The sequence below is a fragment of the Fusarium mangiferae genome, assembly GCF_900044065.1.
Source record: "Fusarium mangiferae strain MRC7560 genome assembly, contig: FMAN_scaffold007, whole genome shotgun sequence".
Lineage (NCBI taxonomy): Eukaryota > Fungi > Ascomycota > Sordariomycetes > Hypocreales > Nectriaceae > Fusarium > Fusarium mangiferae.
In genome coordinates, this window is record NW_024573927.1 from 2,231,980 (window position 1) to 2,254,422 (window position 22,443).

At 49.3% G+C, this 22,443-nt stretch overlaps 11 protein-coding genes across 11 annotated transcripts; 7 read left to right on the forward strand and 4 right to left on the reverse strand.

The window, feature by feature from the left end:
* Positions 1-178: 178 nt before the first annotated feature.
* On the reverse strand, positions 179-1,594 carry FMAN_13953 (putative D-lactate dehydrogenase (cytochrome); the record flags this gene model as incomplete). Its single annotated transcript, XM_041833487.1, has 1 exon — positions 179-1,594. One exon carries the CDS (start codon positions 1,592-1,594, stop codon positions 179-181), a length of 1,416 nt encoding a protein of 471 aa, XP_041683846.1.
* Positions 1,595-2,423: 829 nt separating this feature from the next.
* Positions 2,424-4,222, forward strand: FMAN_13954 (uncharacterized protein; the record flags this gene model as incomplete). Its single annotated transcript, XM_041833488.1, has 4 exons — positions 2,424-2,633; positions 2,743-2,898; positions 2,986-3,947; positions 4,021-4,222. The coding sequence occupies 4 exons, from the start codon at positions 2,424-2,426 to the stop codon at positions 4,220-4,222; spliced, it is 1,530 nt and encodes a 509-aa protein (XP_041683847.1).
* A 717-nt stretch (positions 4,223-4,939) lies between these two features.
* FMAN_13955 (uncharacterized protein) lies at positions 4,940-6,832 on the forward strand (the record flags this gene model as incomplete). The annotated part of the gene is made up of 1 exon (XM_041833489.1): positions 4,940-6,832. One exon carries the CDS (start codon positions 4,940-4,942, stop codon positions 6,830-6,832), a length of 1,893 nt encoding a protein of 630 aa, XP_041683848.1.
* Positions 6,833-7,424: 592 nt separating this feature from the next.
* Positions 7,425-8,699, forward strand: FMAN_13956 (uncharacterized protein; the record flags this gene model as incomplete). The annotated part of the gene is made up of 1 exon (XM_041833490.1): positions 7,425-8,699. The coding sequence occupies one exon, from the start codon at positions 7,425-7,427 to the stop codon at positions 8,697-8,699; it is 1,275 nt and encodes a 424-aa protein (XP_041683849.1).
* Positions 8,700-8,886: 187 nt separating this feature from the next.
* On the reverse strand, positions 8,887-9,685 carry FMAN_16144 (uncharacterized protein; the record flags this gene model as incomplete). The annotated part of the gene is made up of 2 exons (XM_041833491.1): positions 8,887-9,317; positions 9,433-9,685. The coding sequence occupies 2 exons, from the start codon at positions 9,683-9,685 to the stop codon at positions 8,887-8,889; spliced, it is 684 nt and encodes a 227-aa protein (XP_041683850.1).
* Positions 9,686-10,503: 818 nt separating this feature from the next.
* FMAN_13957 (uncharacterized protein) lies at positions 10,504-11,952 on the forward strand (the record flags this gene model as incomplete). The annotated part of the gene is made up of 1 exon (XM_041833492.1): positions 10,504-11,952. One exon carries the CDS (start codon positions 10,504-10,506, stop codon positions 11,950-11,952), a length of 1,449 nt encoding a protein of 482 aa, XP_041683851.1.
* Positions 11,953-12,602: 650 nt separating this feature from the next.
* Positions 12,603-13,301, forward strand: FMAN_13958 (putative thiol-specific antioxidant; the record flags this gene model as incomplete). The annotated part of the gene is made up of 2 exons (XM_041833493.1): positions 12,603-12,709; positions 12,776-13,301. The coding sequence occupies 2 exons, from the start codon at positions 12,603-12,605 to the stop codon at positions 13,299-13,301; spliced, it is 633 nt and encodes a 210-aa protein (XP_041683852.1).
* Positions 13,302-14,200: 899 nt separating this feature from the next.
* On the reverse strand, positions 14,201-15,784 carry FMAN_13959 (uncharacterized protein; the record flags this gene model as incomplete). The annotated part of the gene is made up of 1 exon (XM_041833494.1): positions 14,201-15,784. The coding sequence occupies one exon, from the start codon at positions 15,782-15,784 to the stop codon at positions 14,201-14,203; it is 1,584 nt and encodes a 527-aa protein (XP_041683853.1).
* A 1,243-nt stretch (positions 15,785-17,027) lies between these two features.
* FMAN_13960 (uncharacterized protein) lies at positions 17,028-18,704 on the forward strand (the record flags this gene model as incomplete). The annotated part of the gene is made up of 1 exon (XM_041833495.1): positions 17,028-18,704. One exon carries the CDS (start codon positions 17,028-17,030, stop codon positions 18,702-18,704), a length of 1,677 nt encoding a protein of 558 aa, XP_041683854.1.
* A 912-nt stretch (positions 18,705-19,616) lies between these two features.
* FMAN_13961 (putative histone acetyltransferase) lies at positions 19,617-20,355 on the forward strand (the record flags this gene model as incomplete). Its single annotated transcript, XM_041833497.1, has 2 exons — positions 19,617-19,778; positions 19,828-20,355. 2 exons carry the CDS (start codon positions 19,617-19,619, stop codon positions 20,353-20,355), a joined length of 690 nt encoding a protein of 229 aa, XP_041683855.1.
* A 236-nt stretch (positions 20,356-20,591) lies between these two features.
* On the reverse strand, positions 20,592-22,043 carry FMAN_13962 (uncharacterized protein; the record flags this gene model as incomplete). Its single annotated transcript, XM_041833498.1, has 1 exon — positions 20,592-22,043. One exon carries the CDS (start codon positions 22,041-22,043, stop codon positions 20,592-20,594), a length of 1,452 nt encoding a protein of 483 aa, XP_041683856.1.
* Between the last annotated feature and the right edge of the window lie 400 nt (positions 22,044-22,443).

Below are 22,443 nucleotides of genomic sequence, written 5' to 3' on the forward strand. Positions count from 1 at the left end.
TACACAGAGTCAATAAAAGCTGATTCTTCAGTAACAAATGGTTGAAGGGTCATAGTAAACCCTATCCAATCGTACAAGAGATACATCGCCTCCCAAGTCGAGATCTCATTGGACTGCATGATCCTCGGGTATTTCCAAACACTTGGCTTCTCTTTGATATGATCTCGACCGCGTGGTATTATACATAGAGGTTGGACGGTGGATCGAAGACCTTGCCTGGGTTCATTAACCAATTCGGATCGACGGCTTTCTTGAGTGTTTGCATCAATCCAATGGCGGCCGGGCCAAGCTCGTCCATCAAGCACTCCTTCTTCCCAATTCCAATGGCGTGCTCTCCAGACACCGTGCCCTCCATTTCTAGCGCCCTCCTCATCATGTGCTTGACTGCTTTGCCAACTTTGGCACTCTGCTCCGCATCCTTGGGATCAAAGAACATGGCGACGTGAAAATTGCCATCACCTACATGGCCGACAACACTGGCAAAGATTCCAAGTTGACTGCAGTCCTGCTTTGAGACATCTATGATCTCTGCAAGACGAGATAGCGGCACCGCGACATCGGTGGACCATAGTCGGGTCCCTGGCGGGCGAATGCTCACCATTGTGAAGAGAGCTTCTTTCCTGGCTGACCAAAGGTCATGCTCTTCTTGTTTGGTCCGAGCTACTTGGAAAGAGTCGCTTGTGAACGGTTTGATAAATTGAGACACCCGCTTGACGTCGCCCTTGACAGCCTCTGCGCAACCAGAGAATTTTAGAAACAAGGTCGGCTTCTCTGCCCATTTCCGCTTCTTCACGACTGCACTCCCGTGCTTGTTGAGAACCCGCATCTGTACATCGTCTAATATCTCAAGCGCTGCGAGTTGGACCCCCGAAGACCGTATCAAAGCCGATGCAGCAGCTGATGCCGCTTTGATGCTTGGAAAGGACACCACTGCGACGCTCGTATCTTCTGGAATTGGCGCGAGTTTGAGCGTCACCTCCGTGACGATCCCAAGGGTTCCTTCAGATCCCACAAAGAGAGAGGTCAGATTGAAGCCGGCTGATGTTTTGCGAGGCCTCCTCCGCGTCTTAATCACAGAACCGTCTGGAAGCACGACCGTCAGGTTGAGAACCCAGTCTTTCATAGTGCCATAACGCATGGCGTTGGTACCGGAGCAATTGGTCGAGACCATTCCTCCAACAGAGGCGGTAGGAGACGGATCCATTGGCGCAAACAATCCTGATGAGGCGATTTGGGAATTAAGATCCATCCAGTTGACGCCCGGCTGCACAATGATGTCCATATCTTCCGGGTGAAAGGCAATAACTTGGTCCATGTAGGACATATCAATGCAAATCCCAGAATAAGGCTGTGCAAAGTTGCCCTCAACGCTCGAGCCGGCGCCGAATGGAATCATCGGCGCCCTGTATTTACTGCAAATTCGGGCGATTGTCGAGACATCTTCGGTTGAGCGAGGGTAAGCCACGGCGATCGCTCTTTCGGAGGAGTTCGCCGTGCTCCAGTCTGAATGTCCATGATGTTCCAAGACTTCTGCATCGTACGTTACAGCGTCCTCGCCCAGGAAGCCTGTGATTTCCTCTGCAGCTTGAAGCATCTCGTCGTGACTGGCATATTTAGGACTCTGCGGTTGTTGCGTCGTAGTTGATTGGACCTCCAGAAATGCTGCGCCGACCCCGAAGCCTGTGACAACCAGAGAGACGCCTCCTATGAGGCTAAGTTTGTTCTTATGGCGGCTGCGCTGGCTCGCTTGTGAAGCAAATAGACGCGACTTTTGCACCAGTGACGAATGACTTGGCGTCTTGAAGAATTGTAATGTTGCCAGACGCTGACTCCCGAACACCGGAGAGACGTTGCTTTGGAACCTGGACAACAACATGCTTGAGTCTGCGGGTATCCAAGATCAACTCGTCCCAAAGTGAAGATAGACATTGAAAACGATAGCGGGATCTGCATAGAATTTAGTTGTCGGATGGCTCCAGCTCTGATGAGATCCGCTGGCGTATGAATTGCTCACACCAGCCCCAACGGGATAACTTATCTTTCTTTGTCTTGACTCGGCTAATCACCGCCAAGGTTGTAGCGTAGTTGCCGACTGATAGGGAATAATGGAGAACATGATAAGGCTGTCCCGCATCAATCAACACATGAATTAGCCGAGCTTGGTGATAAGACTAGCCGGCCGGTTCAATCGCTCATTGGTGTCAGTATCCAAGAAAGGGTACGCCACAATTGCCAACAGGGCGGATCTGGCCCCTAGGTTCTCGACTAACTTAGGCGTTATCGTGAATGTTGAAAACTCTACTTCACCTGCGGAGATAAGCGAGGCTGTCCTGAGGTGAATGGATCATTCAAATAACAAAGCATTACACGAGTGTGAATTCTGATGATCAGCACAATTATCATCGCTGTCTTTGAATGAAGCTATGGCACCTACACAAACAACGGACTCTGGGGATCAGAAGAAGGAGGCTGCGATGCCTTCTGAACAGATCAGTGTACACGATGGCTACTCGGAAAGTGTCAACAATTATACCACGGCTCTGAAGCTAGCCGCAGCCCACGAAGGAGATGAGATAGATGCTGTCGCTGAAAAAAAGCTAGTCCGGAAAATTGACTGGCTCCTGATGCCCTTGGTAGGTCTCTCCCGCTTTAATCAACTCCTGCGTGGCTATGATCTTTCTTGACCAAAAGGCGCACGAGAACGCGGCTACTAGAACATAAAACTTACACAGGGTTATCTAGATGTGTGCAACTTATGCACTCCAATACTATGATAAGGCAATCATCGGCCATGCAGCCATCTTTGGCTTGAGGGAAGACTTGGACCTGATGGAGGGTCTTCGATATTCCAACGCAACTCTCATTTTCTACTGTGGCTTCATTCTCGGTTGCTATCCTGTAAGTTGTCCCCAGCGTTCACCACTACTGTCACCAGGCGACCTGGCAATATCCAACAAGAGAACCCTGACATGAAGGCGCTTTTAGATCACCCTGCTGGGCCAGAAACTACCCACCGCCAAGGTTTGCGCGGCCATCTGCTTCATCTGGGGAGCTGTCGTTGCATCGACGGTGGGGTGTTCCTCGTATGAGGGATTCATGACGAATCGTTTCTTTCTTGGGCTCATCGAATCCGGCGTCTCCCCTGTATTCATGCTCGTGACATCGAAATGGTATACAAACGAAGAGCAAGTTCTCCGGTCTGGCTTCTGGTATTCCTGCAGCGGCGGTGTTAATCTGATCTCTCCACTCATCAACTACGGGCTCGGCAGCATTCATGGACATCTTGCCGGCTGGAAAGTTATGTACCTATTTGCCGGTCTCTTTACTGTTGCTTGGTCCTTCGTCATCTGGGCCTTCTTCCCTGATTCGCCGGCTACAACAAAATATCTTAGTGAGGAGGAACGTGCATTGGCCATTCTTCGGCTTCGGAGGAATAATACTGGCTTTGAGAATACGAAGCTGTTACCTCGGCAAATCTGGGACACATTGAAAAGCTACCAGTTCTGGTCTGTTTTCATCCTCTCCATGCTATGCAGCACAGCGAGCGGTGCTTCCAACACATTTGCATCTCTGGTTTTTAAAGGCATGGGCTTCAATGTCTTCCATACTCTGCTACTCAACGTCCCTCTAGGCGCCATGGCATTCATCACAATCATCGGTTCAGGATGGCTAGGGCGCCGATTCCAGAACATGAGACACCGCATCTATAGTGTTGCATGTATCCCTGTCATCATCGGGTGTTGTCTCTTATGGAAGTTGCCCCGTGAAAACACAGGGGGAAGAATTGCAGGCGTCTACCTCGTCACGTTCTTTGGTTCGTGCTATGTCCAGGTTATCGCCTTTGGAACATGCAACTTTGCTGGATACACCAAAAAGACAGTGGTGGCAGCTGGGATCTTTGTGGCGTGGTGTCTCGGGAACATCATCGGACCGCTGCTCTTTAACGCGTAAGTTTTCGCCACGTCTTGAGAGTTATTGGAGACTCTGGAAGCTCAATCCTTTCTAACGTTTTGTCTACAGGAAATACGCCCCGGGGTACAATCAGTCTTTCACTGGTATCATGATCTGCTTCGCCATCGCTGTTGGTGTCTGTGAAGCGACAAGATTCATGTTAGCACGCGAGAATGCACAAAGGGACGCCAAGTATGGCCGCCCCGGTGTTAGTCATGGCCTTGAAGATATCACGGAGAAGGAAAATAAGGACTTTAGGTACCAGCTGTAGGGGTCATTTGATAGCCTGTGGAGATACGTCAAGTGGGAACAGGGGTCGCAATACGTTGTCAGAATAAAGTCCAGCCTCAATTTCAAAATCTGTTCTGACTTATAGTAAATTGTTCCTTCATTTTTCACCATGGTGACAGTCATATTGTTGTTAGTTGCGCATCTAACACTAGATGTGGGATCGAGGCCGTCGTTCAGCCTCCTGAATCTGGTCCTTAAAGCTCGGCTACAGCTTGATATTCCGCAGAAACAAACTTTACATTGTCCGCGGCGAAGGAAAAGGGACTGTTGCTTCGTCTCAATCGATACTGAAAGAACTGAAGTATCAAGCCGATAGGGGACTGCGGGCACTGAGTCAGTCACATGTCCTGCCAAATACCTACTTCAATGGAATTCATTCATTCTACGGTAAATTATCCGGATCCACGGGTACGGATATCGGAGCCAGCGGATCAAAACCTGCCGCTTCCGCTTAACACGATGAGCCTATCTTCCGTGCTATCGAGCTGATTATCTTCAGCTAGCCCGGAAGTCTTGTTCTAGATCTGCGCTTATCTAAGGTGTGGATCAAGTCGAAGATACGCACGAGCAGAGCCCCCTCGGCTACCGGTTATTTCTAATCATTGCAACAACCAGAATCTCTAGATTTGCGTCAATGACAATTTCCTAATAACTCGGCAAAGAGATATTTGCGGATCGGCTCAGCGCGAAACATAACATGCAGTCGGTATTGTCGCCGTCGAGCACCCCGGATGGGCGCCCATCCCCGGATAAGGAACCTGCTCGGCGTCAGCCTCTGAGATCAAGAGCGGGATGCTGGACATGTCGGGAAAAGAAAGTAAAATGTGATGAAACCCGGCCGCAGTGCCGCCGGTGCGTTCGTCTGCACCGGTCGTGTGATTACGAGTCCCGGGCTCGAAAACCGTACACGCGGGGTAATCAAGGGTCCCTACAAGAGCAGCCATTGCCACGTCGACAGCCACAGCGCTCTTCCAGTGATGGAGAAACCCTGGGCAATGCCGTGCACCCCACGGCTGCGGAGAGGACAGCTCCCGGTTCATCTGGTTCAGCTCATGGTATAACCTATCAGTTCTCGCCCGTCAGCCCCCCGGAAGTATCTCCTCTGCAAGCCTCGCAGAGCATTACACTCGTGGGAGAGCCATCGAACTCTGAGGCACAACCAAGTGATGTTGCCTTTGATCCGGCCTCAGAAGTCTCAGCAGTATGTGCCGAGATCCTTCAGGCATCTGATACTGAGGCAATACACTGCTTCCGTTTCGTTCTAGCTCCTTCTATTGACCGGAAACAGCCTGAAACTACAGTCCTCGCAACAATGTGGAAGCTCGCGATACACAGTCCAATGGTCCTCCATATGATATGCGCTCTAGGTGCTCAGCAATCTTGTATTCTCGATCGTCAGAAATGTGAACTTGATGCATCTACGGAGCACGCACGCAGAGTCCGAGCAGCCGAGCACTATGGAGCCTCACTGCGGTTGCTCGTTATTGCTGCAGCAGAGGATACAGGTCAAATTGGGGAACTAGATCTTATTCTGGCAACGCTGTGGCTAATGCTCGAATACGAACAACGATTTGGAGATGGTTCCGGTTCGGGGCTGAGTGCACACCTCAAAGGCGCAGGGTCTATCCTTCAAGGTCGAATACATAAATTGCGAGACATGATCGAAGACGATGACAGCTATATCTGGAGCCCTACGCAGAAGTATGATTTGCATAGCCCCACGGTCCATAGCAAAAATTGGACCATCTCTGACTTTGCTTCACGCATTGTGGTCTGGATTTCTTACAAGGACGGAGCCGCTGCTCTAAATGGATTTGGGGGTTTCTTCAATGAGCTACTCGGAGAGGTTTTGGCTGACCCAAACGAAGATTACGCACGATGTCTAATTCGCGGGTTTGATGCTCTTCAGAAGCGTGCGAATCGTGCCTACAGTGATGACTTTGATCATGAACTTCCCCACGAGCTGCTACTTGAGGATGTTCACAGCCGGCCTCTGTTTTATCTCTACGGAAACACCGGCCAAATAAGATTTCTACTATCGCGGCTTGTGGCGCTGAGGGAAAGCGATGAGTTGGTCTTTGAGGAGTCCCGTCGCCAAGTCGCACAGCTACTCAACGCGACGACCGATCGTTACGCCGAGTTCCTTGACATTGCTCATACCCTGCATGTAACTCCATCTGGACCGCACCGCACGTTCGTCGTTAATATTAGAATAATCTGTGCACATTACCACGCGGCTGTGCTATGCTACTTCCGCATCGTAAGGGGCGATGCGCCGCTTGACAGCCGACAGAGAGCCGCGCTGAGTCGGATATTAAACATTGGCCACCAAACCTACGCTGACGAGGGAAAAGCTGTCATGACTGCCCTCGCGTGGCCATTGTTTGTCACGGCTTTGGAGACGGATGATGCCCTGCATCGGACCTGGATCATGGAGCGTTACGAGACCATGTGCGAGCAAGGGGAGAACTATCGCAGAGCCCATGCCGCGCTCAAGGCCGCTTTCTCAATGCAAAGATACCACGAGAGACGCGTTGATCTATTAGAACTACTTCGAAACACGAGCCGACACAATCGCTTCCTTATCTGAGCGCATTGAGATTAATTTGCCAGGTTAGTGGGGTTGAAAGTAATGAAATCTTGTCCCTCGCCTAAATCGATTTATTCTCGATCGAGGACGCACTGAATTTGCCGAGCTCGGCTATTGTTCGTGCCTGTCTAATGAGGCTGATGAATCTTATCAAGCGCCACTCTCACTAGTAATCCGTGGTCGAAATCTGAATCGTAAATTGACCCCGAAATACCAATCATGTTTCGGCTACATCAAGACTTCATATCTGTAGACTACTGTTGACTATCTACCCGATTTCCAGGCTTCCTAAATGTAGCCCAAATGCCCACAGCCGACCACTTCGAGTCCCCATCCGACGCTAAATCAATGGCACAGTACTCCGAGTCTTATCACTGATTTGAGCTATTTATATCCGTTCCTAAAACTAGATCCTACCACCACAACTACTATTCACTATAGAAATTGCTCGAGTTACCAGGGGATATCGAACTAATTCTGAATTGTCATCATTGGATACCCCAAGTTGCCGAGTTAGATTTTGATAATAGAACCAGGACCCAACCCGAAACACCCCTAGAGATCTCAACTCGTTTCCATGGGGTCACTCACCATGTCTAGCACATTCAAACCTCACCCAGCTCGGCGGGTGGCAACGGAGACGCAGGATGTCTGGTCGATGATCAACGAGGCTGCAGCTAAGTCTCCCGTTCAGCCCATAGTCAACATGGGACAGGGATTCTTCGGATACAATCCTCCAGAGTTCATCATCGATGCGGCCAGAGATGCGCTCCTGCGAGTAGACTGTAACCAGTATGCTCCGACTAAAGGCAAGCCTAGCTTGAAGAGGGCCATCGCAGAAAACTACTCAAAACGTCTGGGGAGGCAAATCGATGCCGAAACAGAAGTAACAATCACTACGGGCGCCAACGAGGGTATCCTAAGCGCGTTGATGGCCTTTGTCGAGCAAGGCGATGAGGTCATTGTCTTTGAGCCTTTTTTTGATCAATACATCAGCAATATTGAGATGGCTGGCGGAGTTATACGTTATGTCCCTCTGCATCCTCCAGTCCAGGGTAGTTTGGAAACAACCTCTTCCGGTGACTGGCAACTCGACATAGAGAGCCTCAGAGCGACCATCAATGGACGGACCAGGATGATCATTATCAACACACCTCATAATCCCGTCGGCAAGGTATTTACCCAGCGCGAGCTTGAGTCGATCACACAACTGGCCATTCGCCACAACATATTGATATTGAGTGATGAGGTCTACGACAGCCTATATTACGCACCAATGATACGCACAGCTGGTTTATCCCCCGAAGTCTACAACCTCACTCTCACCGTCTGCAGTGCAGGCAAGACCTTCTACGCAACCGGTTGGCGAGTTGGCTTCCTCATCGGCCCTCCTCATCTGATCAAATACGTCGCCGCGGCCCATACACGCATCTGCTACACCTCGCCAAGTCCGCTGCAAGAGGCGTGCGCCGTGGGGTTCAACGACGCCGAAAAGCACGACTTCTGGAACAAGTCTCGACAGAGCATGTTGGGCAAAATCGACCGATTTTGCCAAGTCTGCGACGAGCTCGGACTGCCATACTCAAAGCCAGAAGGAGGATATTTTGTCATGGTCAACTTTGCCAAAGTGAACCTGTCCGAGGGCTATCCTTACGCCGAGAATGTGAGAACCCGACCTCGAGATTTCAAGCTGGCTTATTTCCTCGTCATGGAGCTCGGATTGGCTGCCATCCCACCGAGTGAGTTCTATACGCCGCAAAACCAGCAAAGCGTGGAGAATTGGTTGCGATTCGCGATATGCAAAGAGGATGGTGTGTTGGAGGATGCGAAGGATCGACTGAGAAAAGTGAAGAAGTGGATGCAATGAAAGACTGCTGCTGTGGTGATAACCCAAAGCACGCTATATTTCTTAAATCATACTTGCCCACGATTTCTGGTAGTTAGAAAAAGTCTTCAATGTAGTCAACTCAACTCCCAGCAAGACCTTCGTTTTTTATCTACTTCGAAAGCAAATACAAATATTCCAGAAGAAAATAAGCTTACTTGCTTGTGAGCTAGTCAAGAATGATGATTTTCCCTCCACGGACCATAGCCCAAGCTAGGCTAAGAGCTCGTCTGTGACTGCCTGCAAGAGCGCATGACTCTGCTGCTATCGGCTTGTAATGCTGTTGACGGGTATATAGAATAGTCTTGATAGGTGAATTGTCCGACGAAAATACCCTGTCTAGAGCTGTCCTGAAGCCAGGGCTTGTGTGATATCGTGCTGCGTGAAGAGAGAAGCGAACAAGAGGTCCCGTCGGAATCCACCACATGTTGGGGTCGAGTGAATGGGAGTCCGTCGGGCCCAGTGTTCGAGCATTAAGGGCGTGAGACAAAGTTTTGTCATGCTCAATGTATTCCATTATCATAAACGGCCCAAGTCCCAATGGGCTTTCTTCTGCCGTTCCCCAGTGGTATATCTTGGGTACTGGAATAGTGGTGTTGGCTGCGACATATCTCATTGTTGCGACTTCATAGCGAACCTTTTCTTCCGTAGAACTTGGTTACTTTTATCACCTGTTAGCTTTCTCTGGCTGCCTTCGTCTGATGGCTATACATACCTGGACTAGGAATTCTGATAACGGCAGAGGTACCATCCTCATACTCCAATCGATAGAAGACATGATAGCCTCCCTTGATGGGTCTGTGCAGCTCCACGGCCTCACCGGGGCGATGCTTGAGGATGAAGTTTGCGATTTCGCGATAGATAATGGCTTTATTTAAAGATCGCTCCCATTGCTCCAGTTCAGTATCGTTTCTCTCCCACGCGAGATCGTCTATGTCCATGCGGACATATCTCAGCTTGGGTGGCATTTAGGCATAAATGCGTGGAAGAAACGGATTTATTACTCGTTAAAATGGCTTCCAGTGGCACTTGTCGTGTCTTGGAGGACAAGAAGGACAGGAAGCGAAGGTTCAGCCTGATAGATACCTGAGGACTCTGAACTAATCAAAACATAGTGGTGAACCAAGACGATGTCGAGATTGGCCTTCTCTCGTTAGCAAGTAGAGTCCAATGAACAGCTTTTGAAACTCACTTATTACTCTATTAAGCCCTTCCAAAAGCCGCTCAGTGCTTTGGTCTGGGCAACGTTTGTGCTCAGTGCGATGCCAGTGTGATCCTCCGTACAAGACCTACCATACGCCTTGAGATTGTCGCCATCACCGTAATACATGTGCAACAAAACCAGCTCCAGTGTATCATCCTCGCTAACAAACCCCTTCGCCACTGCTCGCTATTCCATCAAGTAACATCCATAATCCATCCCAGCTTAGAAATCCCTCCATCAGCAGATCTCGGATATCCGAACCTCTCCAGAAATTACCCAAAACGGCAAGACGGGTCTTGTCAGATAATCCAACGTCGCTAATTCCAGGTTTCACAGCCTATGACAGCTAAGCATTTGCGAAATGCTGACGGGATCTACAAATTTATCGAAAGGCGCACGATTGACATGCCAAGGTAAATGAATAGCTCCACTGATCTGGGCATAGAGGGCGCGAGGGTAACATTGGTTGATGGAGATATATGCGAATACAAAAATGGAGACATTATGGATGGAGATATTTAAGATGGCCGTGGTGACATCAAGAATTGAAAACACAAGCAACCAATTTCGCAGTATTACAACATGGGTTCTCTTTATCACAACGACGAGCTTGAAGCAGTATGCTCAGCTCTCCAATCCATAACCCAACGTTTAGCATCAACAACTCAAGATGTTGAAAACGACCCCATCATCAAAGTCGCACAGCCCTCAGACGTTCCCTACCTCCAAAAAATAGGAACACCAGGCCAAGCCCACTCAATCGACCAAGTCCTTCAAGAAGCCTTTTCCGCATTCGACCACCGCATGCGCGTCAACCATCCTCGCTTCATGGGGTTCATCCCTTCGCCTACATCGCCCGTAGCTTGGTTAGGCGACATAGTAGCTAGTGCATTCAATGCACTCGGTGCTTCGAAGCTTCAAGCCTCAGGACCTGTTGTTATTGAGAAGACGTTGATTGAGTGGTTGGCTGGGAGGGTTGGGTTTCCCGCCAGTGCAGGGGGGGTCTGTGTTTCGGGTGGTTCAATGGCGAATCTGATGGGGATTGTGCTGGCGAGGGATCATTTTGTGCCACGTGGTGAAACGGGCAAGGCAGTGGCGTATCTCTCGGACCAGACGCATTACTCTGTTGCGAAAGCTATGAGAATGCTAGGGTTCGATAAGGAGCAGATCCGACGATTGCCTGCCGATGAAGACTTTAGACTTGACCCGGCTCTTTTGGCCAAAACAATTCAGGATGATCGCAAAGCTGGTCTTGTACCATTTTTGGTGGTCGGGACCTGTGGAACAACAAACACAGGCGCAATCGATCCTCTACCCGAAATCGCAGAGATTTGTAAGAGGGAACAGATCTGGCTGCACGTCGATGGCGCATACGGCGCTTCAGCAACGTTATCCGCGACACGCCACGAGACAGTCGATGGCCTCAAGTACGCCGACAGCATGTCATGGGATGCGCACAAATGGCTTTTCCAAGCCTACAGCTGTGGTCTTCTCTTGGTAAAAGACAAAGCGAATCTGGTCCGAAGCTTTGCGAACGAGGGAGACTATCTGCGTGATGGTGTAGCGATTGAAGATGAGGATATCCCAAACTTTTGGAACTACAGCATGGAACTAACGAGGCCTGCATCGCGGGCTATGAAGTTGTGGTTTACACTCAGGGTCATTGGTGTCGAGAGGATTGGGGAAATGATTGATCATGGATTCGATCTTGCTGAGCGGGCGGAGGAGGAGTTGAGAAAACTACCTGACTGGGAGATTGTCAGCGCTGCTAGCTTGGGCGTTATAACATTCCGTTATGCACATGCGGGCTTGACGGAAGATGAGCTTGAGACTATCAACACTGGTATCTCAAAGAGTCTCATCTCGAGTAACAAGGCTGGCATCTTGACCACCAAGGTTCGAGGAAAAGTAGCCTTGAGGATTTGTGCATTGAGTCCGCAGTTAGCGCTGGACGACATGTCAGAGATAATCCACGAGGCCAATCTTCTCGCCACAAAAAGCACAAGAACTAGCAATGGAGTAAAACATTAGACTTTTTCTTTTATCAGATTAATAATGAAACAATCATGATCAACATCAGATTCCAAAGAATTACAGCGATATCGCAACTGATAAGATGTGTGCTGATAAGATTGGTGTAGGGTGAGCTCGGTTTTCCGAACCGAGCTACTCCGAAGCCGGGCCGGATATAGATGGAGAAAGATTGATAAGCGCTGATTGGCGCTGCGGGTTTGGAATCAAATTGCACCGTCTCCGCAGACGCCGCAGGCACCGCACGTGTTTTTTTCTCTTCTGGAACGCGTTGTTCGGCATTCACACCGTCTAGAGATAAGTCAGTCCACATTTGCGTCACCGCCATCAGAAGTGCCACTAAGAATTTCGTGAGTCAATAGCACTAATTACATAAATTTACTTTTTACTTTAACTTGCTCAGCCGTGAACACCGATGTTTATCACGGTATCAGCTAATATGGCGCTAAAATTTGATGATTTCCACCTTGTTCCATGACCGGGCCCTGCCCCTGATAACACGGGCTCCACAACTGATTGCTTTTTCCTGAGCCGTCCCGTTTCTTTAGTCGCGTCCCGTCGAAGCTTCTCGTTTTTAAACCTTTTCTCCCTCCCCTTCTTTTCGTCCTTCTAGATTCCTTCAATCGATATCACGAAAAACAATCTTCACAATGTCTTCAGCTTTTGTTCAGCGCCCTGCTCCCGACTTCTCGGCTACTACCCTCTTCCCTGGAGGCGAGTTCAGAGACATCAAGCTCTCTGACTTTAAGGGACAATGGTACGATTTCACGCTCCCCTCCCCTGAGAACCTGGATGGACGGATATACTGACTGAGATTCTGTAGGGTCGTTCTCCTCTTCTACCCCATGGACTTCACCTTCGTCTGCCCTACCGAGATCATCCAGTACAACAACGCTCTCGACCGCTTCCGCGAGATCAACACCACCGTCCTCGGCGTTTCCACCGACTCCCACTTCACCCACCTCGCGTGGGTTGAGAAGCCCCGCAAGCAGGGCGGTCTGGGCCCCGACCTGGAGCTCCCCCTCATCGCCGACAAGTCCACCAAGATCTCGCGCAGCTACGGCGTTCTCATCGAGGACGAGGGCATCGCTCTCCGCGGCCTCTTCATCATCGACCCCAAGGGCGTCCTCCGCCAGATTACCGTCAACGACCTCCCCGTCGGCCGCGACGTCGAGGAGACGATCCGCCTCGTCAAGGCCTTCCAGTTCACCGACGAGTACGGCGAGGTGTGCCCTGCCGGATGGCAGGAGGGCGGAAAGACCATGAAGGCTGATCCCAAGGGAAGCCTGGAGTACTTTAATGAGCAGGGAGAGAATGGTGAGTCCCGGAAGCGACCCAGGACTGAGTAAAATTTGGACCTGGACACCATTCGTGGACAGCGCAAGAACACTTGTTTGACTAAGATTTGTAATATTACAGGAGCTAAGGCATAGATGTTAGATTCCAATGAGACTCGAATTCCAATCAACACCCGCCAGTAAAGAAAGAGAAGAAGAAAACAGTCCGCGCTGCTACCGGTAGCATATGACGAACGATCCAACGCGAATAATAACGAAACGATCCTTATGTTTATGGAGGGCGATGCACCTGTGTCGATTGGGTGCGACCGGTCGTCTTTGACGAGATACGATTAGAAAGTAGACTTAGACTTAGACTATAGACATTCCTTGACCAATGTACATTGATTGACTATACTTGACTGCCGATTTGGCCGTGATCTAATGTATTGCACGGCATTGACGATTGCACCGTTAGTGAATCGTGTTCCCACTGTGAGTGTCTGAAACGCGTCGTATTCAACAAACTCAAAATCATCACCCTGGTTACCGCATTTCCGTCGCAATATCCGGGTCTACTTGAAAACGACACAAAATAGCTTCAATGTCGATTTAAACGACATATACTGGCCCATAAAGATTTTTGATAAGTCAAGAGAAATAGCTACCTCTGAGGCTTACATTTGACTGCTAGCAAGCATTTCCGACTCTCAACGGCACTTATTGGACTAGGTGCGGCTTCTCAATGGCAACCCAACTAATTACCAAACGGAGAAAATCGAGTAGCAATAAGTGAATAATGATATTGACCCCCGCGGATACATCCTACTGGATGAGATTACTATCTAGTAATCCTAGAACTAGTCCTTTGACTGTTCCTGAAAAGCATACCCTTGGTCCCGATTAAAGAATAGATAATTTAATATCTACCTAGGGTAAGTCATTCTCCCCATACTAGATCAACAACGCGTCTACATATCTTCATTCAACGGATCCCATTCCCGTATACGCGAAGGGGGTCCAAACTCATACTGAAAGCGGTCAAAGTATGCCAATGTATCGTCCCGCCAAATGTTTCGAGGTCCCGGCTGGTGTCTAAAATTCAGCCCTTGCCGAATCTCCTCCCTGCACATATCTCGTGTATATAAGATATGCCCATCTCCACAAGCAACCCACTTCTCTTTATCTTGTAGGTCGACTTCGAGGGTGCCTCCCACTGGATCCAGATTGGTTATATGGTGGTACTCCGTGCTGAGAGAGCCAAGGTGAAGACTCTCCAAGGCAGGCATAGTTTCGATGCATGAAAAGACAGGTGACCATGATCCACCGACGAGCAGTATGCCATCAAGAGACAGCTTTTTGATAGTGGGGTGGTTTGTTAAGAAGAGAACAATATCATCTGGTCGCAGGGGAAGACCGCGCAGAGAAAGTTCCCTCAGACGGCCGAGTCTAATGTTCTGGCTGATATGAGTGAAACTTCTGGTGTATTCTGGAAGAAGGAGATTATCCAAATGATGGAGATGAATGTCGAGGGATGTGATATTGGGCATATACCCAAGAATTGTTGCTGCGCCAGTGAAATCCTCCACTCCAGACTCAAGATATTGACCAAGCTTGTAACGAAATTCCGCTGCAAAAGCATGACGAAAAAGACACTCCCCTTGGGTAGGCGGTGTTTCAATGAGTGTATACGTTGAGAAGCTGATTCCGAAAGATTTGATGTCTTTGCAAGCATCTCTAAAGCCTTCCGAGCCTAGCGTGCTCAAATGATCGTCGACATGTCTCATTTGTACACTGCATAGCGGCGTGTCGCGAAAGATCTGAAGCTTTTCAAGTTGAATCCTGCTGCGGGATATGGCTGAGGTGACGATGCGGAAGGTTCGAGATGCTGCTGTCCAGATTGAGGGCCAACTTGAGTTCTGGTGGGCGGAGCGATACCATCGATAGTGCTCAGCTGGTTTGCAGGTCTTGGTGCGACCTGCGATGATACAGGCGTCTAAACTGATAGCTCGAAGATTGGTAGCATTTTCAAAGATGCTTGTCAGCAAGTCAGTGACCTGGTCGACATCCGTGTTTGTATCTTGTTCGATTCTTGTGTTTATCCATTCCAGATCTCGCTGCGCCTCTTGCACTTCTTCATCCGTACAAGCCACGTTTCTCTCGCGCAGATTCTCAACGCGTTGGTGATAATTCTCCGTATCACGCCTCAATTCGTCCTTGTCGAATCCAGACCATTTCTTTCTTGTCTGGACAGTAGCTTCGGCTGGCTGGCTATCAAAGAGCGTTGCAACCACGGTGAGGTCTCGGAGCACGGGTCCCAGTTGGGGATGGTAAGCTCTATCTCGGAGAGAGTGCAAGCTGTCAAGAGATAGATCGGTCTTGGCGGATCTGAAGAAACGAGAGTGGATGGTGTTGGTGGACAGCTGGCGTGAAGTGAGACGTAAGTCGGTGAATGTTGCAAGATCTAGATGTTGGAGGATGATGCCAAGAGGAATTCCAGAAAGGCGGCTTAATCGATCAGATTGCGTCTGCGCCAATGATTCAAGACTATTCATACTGACAACGCGTCGTGATCTTTTGCAAGATATTAGTCCAAGGACAGTACAGAGGAATCGTACGGTGGAGTCCTGGACCGCTGTCAAACACTGGTGATGGATGATGGTTACTACGTAGTACGAAGGATTACGGACAACTAATTATCGCAAGAGTACGAAGTAAGCATGCTGAAATCCCATGCTTCTCAGCCGCACTTCATTGCCAAGAATATCTTAGCCTGCGAGCTCTCCAGATAAGATAAGGCAGGCGAGATAAGATAACAAGCGAGGCAACCTACCTGCCGAGCCCTCGCAAGAACTGCAGTCTACAAACAGTTCACCAGCCAAAAAAGAAATATGGTTCGCAAGGAACTCCCAAGACTATTTATCTTACGTCAATCGACGACCCTCCTGCCGCAAGACCCGTGATACAAGACTTGGCGGGGTTTTGTTTCAGGATAGTCAAGATGAGACCTTGACAGCTAACCCAAAACGTTGGTGAAGGCGCCAACTCATCCCAAGTTCGTATATCATCAGTCACTTCTCCTCAATCCCGTACACAAAATCTGGTAACAAGGCTGAAACCGAGAAACGGGGTCTCCAAGGCCGGGACCACGGCCTTCCGCTGCAGGGAAACATCGGCCAGGAGGTCGCCAAGCCCGCCAATGCGACGGTTTCAAACAGGGGTTCAAGGCTCTATGTAAGGTTATCTGACTTAACGTTATGCGTCTTAAGCTTAACCCAACTCTATTGTGCTTTGATATCAGCAGGCAGGGGAGGGCAGCTGAATCAACGCCGAGACAAGTGCACATCGCCAAGATGCCTCCTCCAAACACGACTCCCTGCGGCGAGCCAACTTTCCGAGCTGGGAACGAGGGCGCGAGAAAAACAAAAATCATGACATTTTGGAGCGGATTCAACACCGGCCGAAGGGTAGCCACGTCTCATGTTCCCTGGATGGAATGCGACGCCAAAACATCATGGCCAAGACGAAGAAAAACCTCGCCTTTTCCCGCGCTTTTAGCCTTTTTCATCCCTCTCCCTCTCTCTTTACACATTCTTTCTTTTCGCTCTATTTCCGCCTGGAGCGTGTTTTGTGATCATCCCTTCCCATTCGATTCTTTATTGTCGTTTGTTTCTTCTTAATTTATTAACCTGCCGTTCATTTTATTACATCAACCACGCGATCTGGTATCGCCGAGTCGACTTTCCTTCCTAATCGCTTATCCTTAATACTGCTGTCCGAGGTTCGAAGTGGCCTGTCATGCACTTTTCAACAATCATTTCTGCTTCCGTCTTTGCTGGTCTGGCGACTGCTTCTCCGTCGTTCTTTCGAAGAAATCCTCCTGCCGAGGAGGCTGCGCCTGTGGCGTGCGAGCCGGTCACTGTTCATGAGACGGTCCATGAGACGGTGCACGTGACGATACCTGGGGAGGTTGTTCATGAGACTGTCCACGAGACTGTTCATGTGACCGAGGTTGTTCACCAGACTGAGACGGTACATGCGACCGTGACGGAGGTTCCGCATGTTCCTGTTGAGAAACCAGTCACAGTCATCGAGACTTCGATCGTCCACCAGGAAGTCGAGAAGCCCGTTACAGTCATCGAGACGGTTCACCAAACGATCGAGCAGCCTGTTACTGTGGTTGAGACTTCTGTTGTTCACCAAACAGTTGAGCTGCCTGTCACAGTCATTCACACCCAGCCCGTCGAAGTCGAGGTCAAAAAGCCAGTCACAGTTGTCGAGACTGTCCACCAAACGATTGAACAACCAGTCACAGTTGTCGAGACATCTGTCGTACACCAAACCATCGAGCAGCCTGTTACAGTCATCCATACCCAACCAGTCGAAGTCGAGAAGCCTGTTACAGTGGTCGAAACTTCAGTTATTCATCAAACCATTGAGCAGCCAGTTACCGTTGTGCATACTGTACCAGTCGAGGTTGAGAAACCTGTGACAGTCGTTGAGACATCTGTCGTGCACCAGACAGTTGAACAGCCTGTCACCGTCATCCATACACAGCCCGTTGAGGTCGAGAAGCTCGTCACAGTTATTCACACCCAGCCAGTCGAGGTCCCAGTTCAGGTACCAGTCACAGTAATTCACACTCAACCCGTTGAGGTACCTGTTGAGAAGCCTGTGACTGTCATCCATACATCCGTGGTTGAGAACACAGTAGTCCATACTTCAGTTGTCGAAGTCGAGAAACCTGTCAACGTCGAAGTACCCGTCACAGTGGTGCACACTCAGGTTGTCGAGAAGCCTGTTCAGCAGATCCACACTGTTGAAGTTGAGAAACCTGTTGAGGTTGTCCACACTGTCGAGGTTGAGAAGCCAGTGCATGTAACTGTCATCCAAACAGTCACTGAGCACGTCGCTGCTCAACCTACCGCTCATCCCGTCGAAGCTCCCCAAGAGCATCCCGTCGTGGTTATTGAACAGCCCGAGCATGAGGCACCAGCCCATGAGGCACCACCACACGAGACAGTTGTCGTGGAGGTGCCTGAACACACACCAGCAGAAGAAGTTGCAGCGCCTCACGAGACCGTTGTACCTGAGCATCCCGCCGCGCCTCCAGCTCACGAAACACCAGTTGCCGTCGAACACCCCGCTGCTCCAGCAGCACCAGCTCATGAGACGCCCGTCGTCGTGGAGCACCCGGCAGCACCAGTTGCGACAATGGGCCACGAAGCACCCGCGGCCGAACATCCTGCTGCCCCAATAGCGACCATGGCGCACGAGGCACCTGCAGCTGAGCACCCCGCTTCACCTCAGCCCGCCGAACCCCACGAAGGTGCGGGCGAGATGCCCATCGCTGAAGCCGAAGCTTTACAGCACCCTGACATCCCTGTTCTTCTACCCTCTGGTGGAGTGTCGGGTAAGAACGCAACAGTGGCGCCTACATATCCTGGACGTCGCGCTATTGTTCGCAGATGGTGATTTGAAAAGATTGCTGTACGAGTACAAAACACTCATGATACCTTAGAATGGAATGGGTTGGAAAGGTTAGCACAGGCACAATAATAATGATCTGGACATGGTTGGCCTGGGATAAGTCTTGGATAGGATAAATGACTACAAATTGACATAAAATTTCCAAGCTTGCATATTCCCGTGACGATGACCTCTAGTGCAACCACAGCTCTTTGAACTCTATGCATAACTGACCTAAAGGCAGACTTATGCCTTCATTGCCTGGATGATAGCCTAAAAGGTATAGCTAAAAAGCTCAACGATGATGGTGTTTTAGTCCCCGCGTTCATCATCTAGGCCGTTGGCTGCATTTTTATCGCTGCCGGGGCGAGTATTTAAGTAGCATCAGTGGCGTAATTCCGTTGTGCTGGTAAGTCTTCTGCCTTGTTTGGTGACTGCGGAGGATTTCGATGTGAAGGGATACTTTCTGCCGCTCATAGGTATAGCAGAGTCGTTAAAGGGTATTAGTCACTAGTATTGAAGGCAGTGATTATTATTATTATGCCTGATTATTATATGCTTTTTTGAGGGCCGAGAATATCATATCCTGTGAGAGTTGTGAATGAGCTTAAAAGAGGGACTGCGCTGCATGACTAGTAGATCACCAGGAATGAACAGTTTATGTAGCTTTGAGTAAGCTTAAGTAGATATGGATGCTCGGTACAATTAAGCTGGATTAAGTAAGCCTATGGAAGAGTTTAGGCAGCCTTAGGCAGGTTGATGTATATCTAGGCAACCAACAACTTTACACGGTCACATGGTAGGTCAGGTGCTTGCAAGTTCTAGCCAATATATAAACACTCCCGCTCTAGGTTCATTCTTCAATTAATTTTTACTTCTAAATATTGAATGTCGTGACCTTTTAGTCAAGTATTGCAAATGGATAGCAAACAGTCTCTGCCCTGCCACCCACCAACTGTCGCGAATCAATCGGCTTCGGAGGAACTCACTATAACACTTGACACCATTTTTCCTGCCGAGGCTCAAGTACTACACTTTCAGCCTAAGGACATGATTGGCAAGACTGCTGTGCCTGAAAAGGTGAGAATCGACACTCCATCGAATAGGAACCGCCCTGACTGTTGTCGAGCCCGCTGTCATCGCAGAGCGAAATGGCGAGGTAAAATTTCAGGTCGTCTATAATGACGGCGGTAAAGATAGTATGGAGACCCTGGAAAGCCTCAAGTCCATTTTCCAATATCAATATCCGGAGATGTCAAACGACTACATCGAACGTCACGTCAACGATCCCAAGTATCGATCTATCGCCATCGTCCGCAAGCCCCAAGAGACCATCGGCGGGATAACATTTCGACAGCTTGGGACCTGGAATGTTGCTGAGGTTGCCTTTTGTGCTGTGTCATCTAAGGAGCAGATAAAAGGTTATGGTGCAGCTCTCATGGATCACCTGAAAGACTGTATCAAGGCTACTTCCCCCATAACCCATCTCTTGACATATGCTGATAACTACCATATTGGATTCATTTTCAAGCAAGGCTTTAAACGGGCGACTCTTGACGAGTCTGTTGGGAGGGAATGCAGGAAGGGTTACAGAAATGTGACCCTAATGCAATGCTCTATTGATAGAGGCATCGCAGGACGTCAACATAAACTGTAGGGGTATTACACACAATAGAGAGCAAGTCAGATGAGAGATTTGGCGCCTGCACCAGATATGTGAAACTTTCTCAGGTTGGGGAGTCTTCTAACGATCCTAGCAGACTCGTGATTTTGTCCTCCCCACGCCACGGCGCCTAGGCCTGCATTATTATTCTCAAGACTTTTCGCATCGCATCCTCGACTTTCTCTTTATTATAATCAGCAATTCGAAAAATTTGCTCCAAATGTGCATATTCAGCAGAGATTACTGTGCCACTGCTGTTGCGATATAATCTCACGTTTGACCCCATCGTACGAATTTTGGAGTAGCAACCAATAAGGCTCGTCAGATGGACGTCCCCCAGCCTTTCTCCAGTGGGCCTTAGTATCACTTTTGACCTCAAATGGCCAACTGCAGTGGACAACGACCTCAAAGCCCTTACTCTCAACGCGGTAGTTGATCACGCAAGCTACCGAATCGTTTTTGTTAAAGACACACAGGGCCTTGAGCTTTGGCATAGTGGAGACCGCCCTTCCAAACCCGCCAAAGAGTTGATTCGATGTGTTGGGAACTTCGTCGAGTAGTGCCTGGGAAGTTCTTATGCAGACGTTTTGAACAGATTGCAAATATTTCTGCATGCTAAAGAACTTCGCAATGTCGACACTAATGTCCAAGTAGATATTGGTGAGAAATGGACATGACAGGATCAGACGTGGACCCAGACCTGGGAGTTGTTCAGACGGCCCAGGACTATCCGGCGGCTTTGAGATGGGCTGCTGTTGGATCCTGACCTTATCCATATCCGGAGACAAAGCGGATAGAAGCATTCGCAAATGACGATGAAATTTATGCTCGGTTTCCCAATGTGCATGACGCCTGACCTCCCATCGGAGTGTCCTTAGATGCGGAAGTAGGCTTACAATGTGAGCGATAGATTCCGGATCAAAATGACGAACACTTCGTCGAAGGATCGATAGGCTTGAGATGACCTGGACTTCAGGACCTAATTTTACTCCGATAGGCCCGTCTAGCTTGAGCCAAAAGTGAAAGTCCAACTCGGCATCGTGCAGTACATTACGTCCCTGATACGGAGGCGCATGAAAGACCCGGAGCTCACTTGAGAGACTGTTATAAAAGGTCCCGTTGCCAATATCGCTAGGAGGATCGAGTGCCAGGTATTCTTCCGCAGTCTTTTGCCAGTGACTTTTGGCATCGGCAATGAGCTCTAGCTCGATACCGTCGTGATGGCAATCCTCCCTTTTCCACTGGAAAAGCTCCATGAATAAACCCCGCAAGATGATCGTGAAAGCACGGTTGTTTTCCTCCTCTTGATGTCTCAGCCATGGATATTCGCGGTGTAACGTAGAAGCTTTCTGCGCAAGGGCTTTCATTTGCTGATTTATGTTGGCAAATTCGTTTCGATGAAGGAACGGATCTCGAATGTGTTTGTGAACCGGCAGATCGAGTCTCACGCCGATGCATTGGAGGTATTTTCGACGGCGGATCTTCAGGAACGCGTTGATGAAGAGCATGATATTGGACAGTGAGACTTCCACGCGCTTGAATGTGAAGATCTCGAACCAGTCCTGCCATTCTCGAGATACGCAGGCATATCGTGCGATGGAGCCTTTCTCATGAATGGTGGAATTGGCGACGAAGTCGAGAATTTCTAGTCGAGCCTCCGCGTAGAGGTTGTTCCAGCGCATTTTCTCTGCGGTTGATGAGTTTAATATTGTTCTTTGCAGTACCCAATGTGTCGAACTTGCATAGACGGTCGGGCCAAGTTGTTGCTGCACATGACAAATTCTCTGAATGAAGCTCACCCAATGGAGAGAATTGAAGGGGGAAAGGCCAATTATATGGGCCGTTCCTACTTATGCTTTCGAATTAGGGCCTAGGTGAGGGCTTCATCACGAGTCGCTGTAATGCTTGATTGCTCATTCAAACTGTAATCGACAAATAATATTTACCTATGAGGGGTTGAGCCGACCTGTATGGAAAGAATGTTTGATACGGTTTCAGGTGACATTCCGATTCCTTCACGTATTTAAGCGAGTTCCATGTTGACTCAAATGTTTTCTGCTCAGAGGGATCTAGCATGGCTAT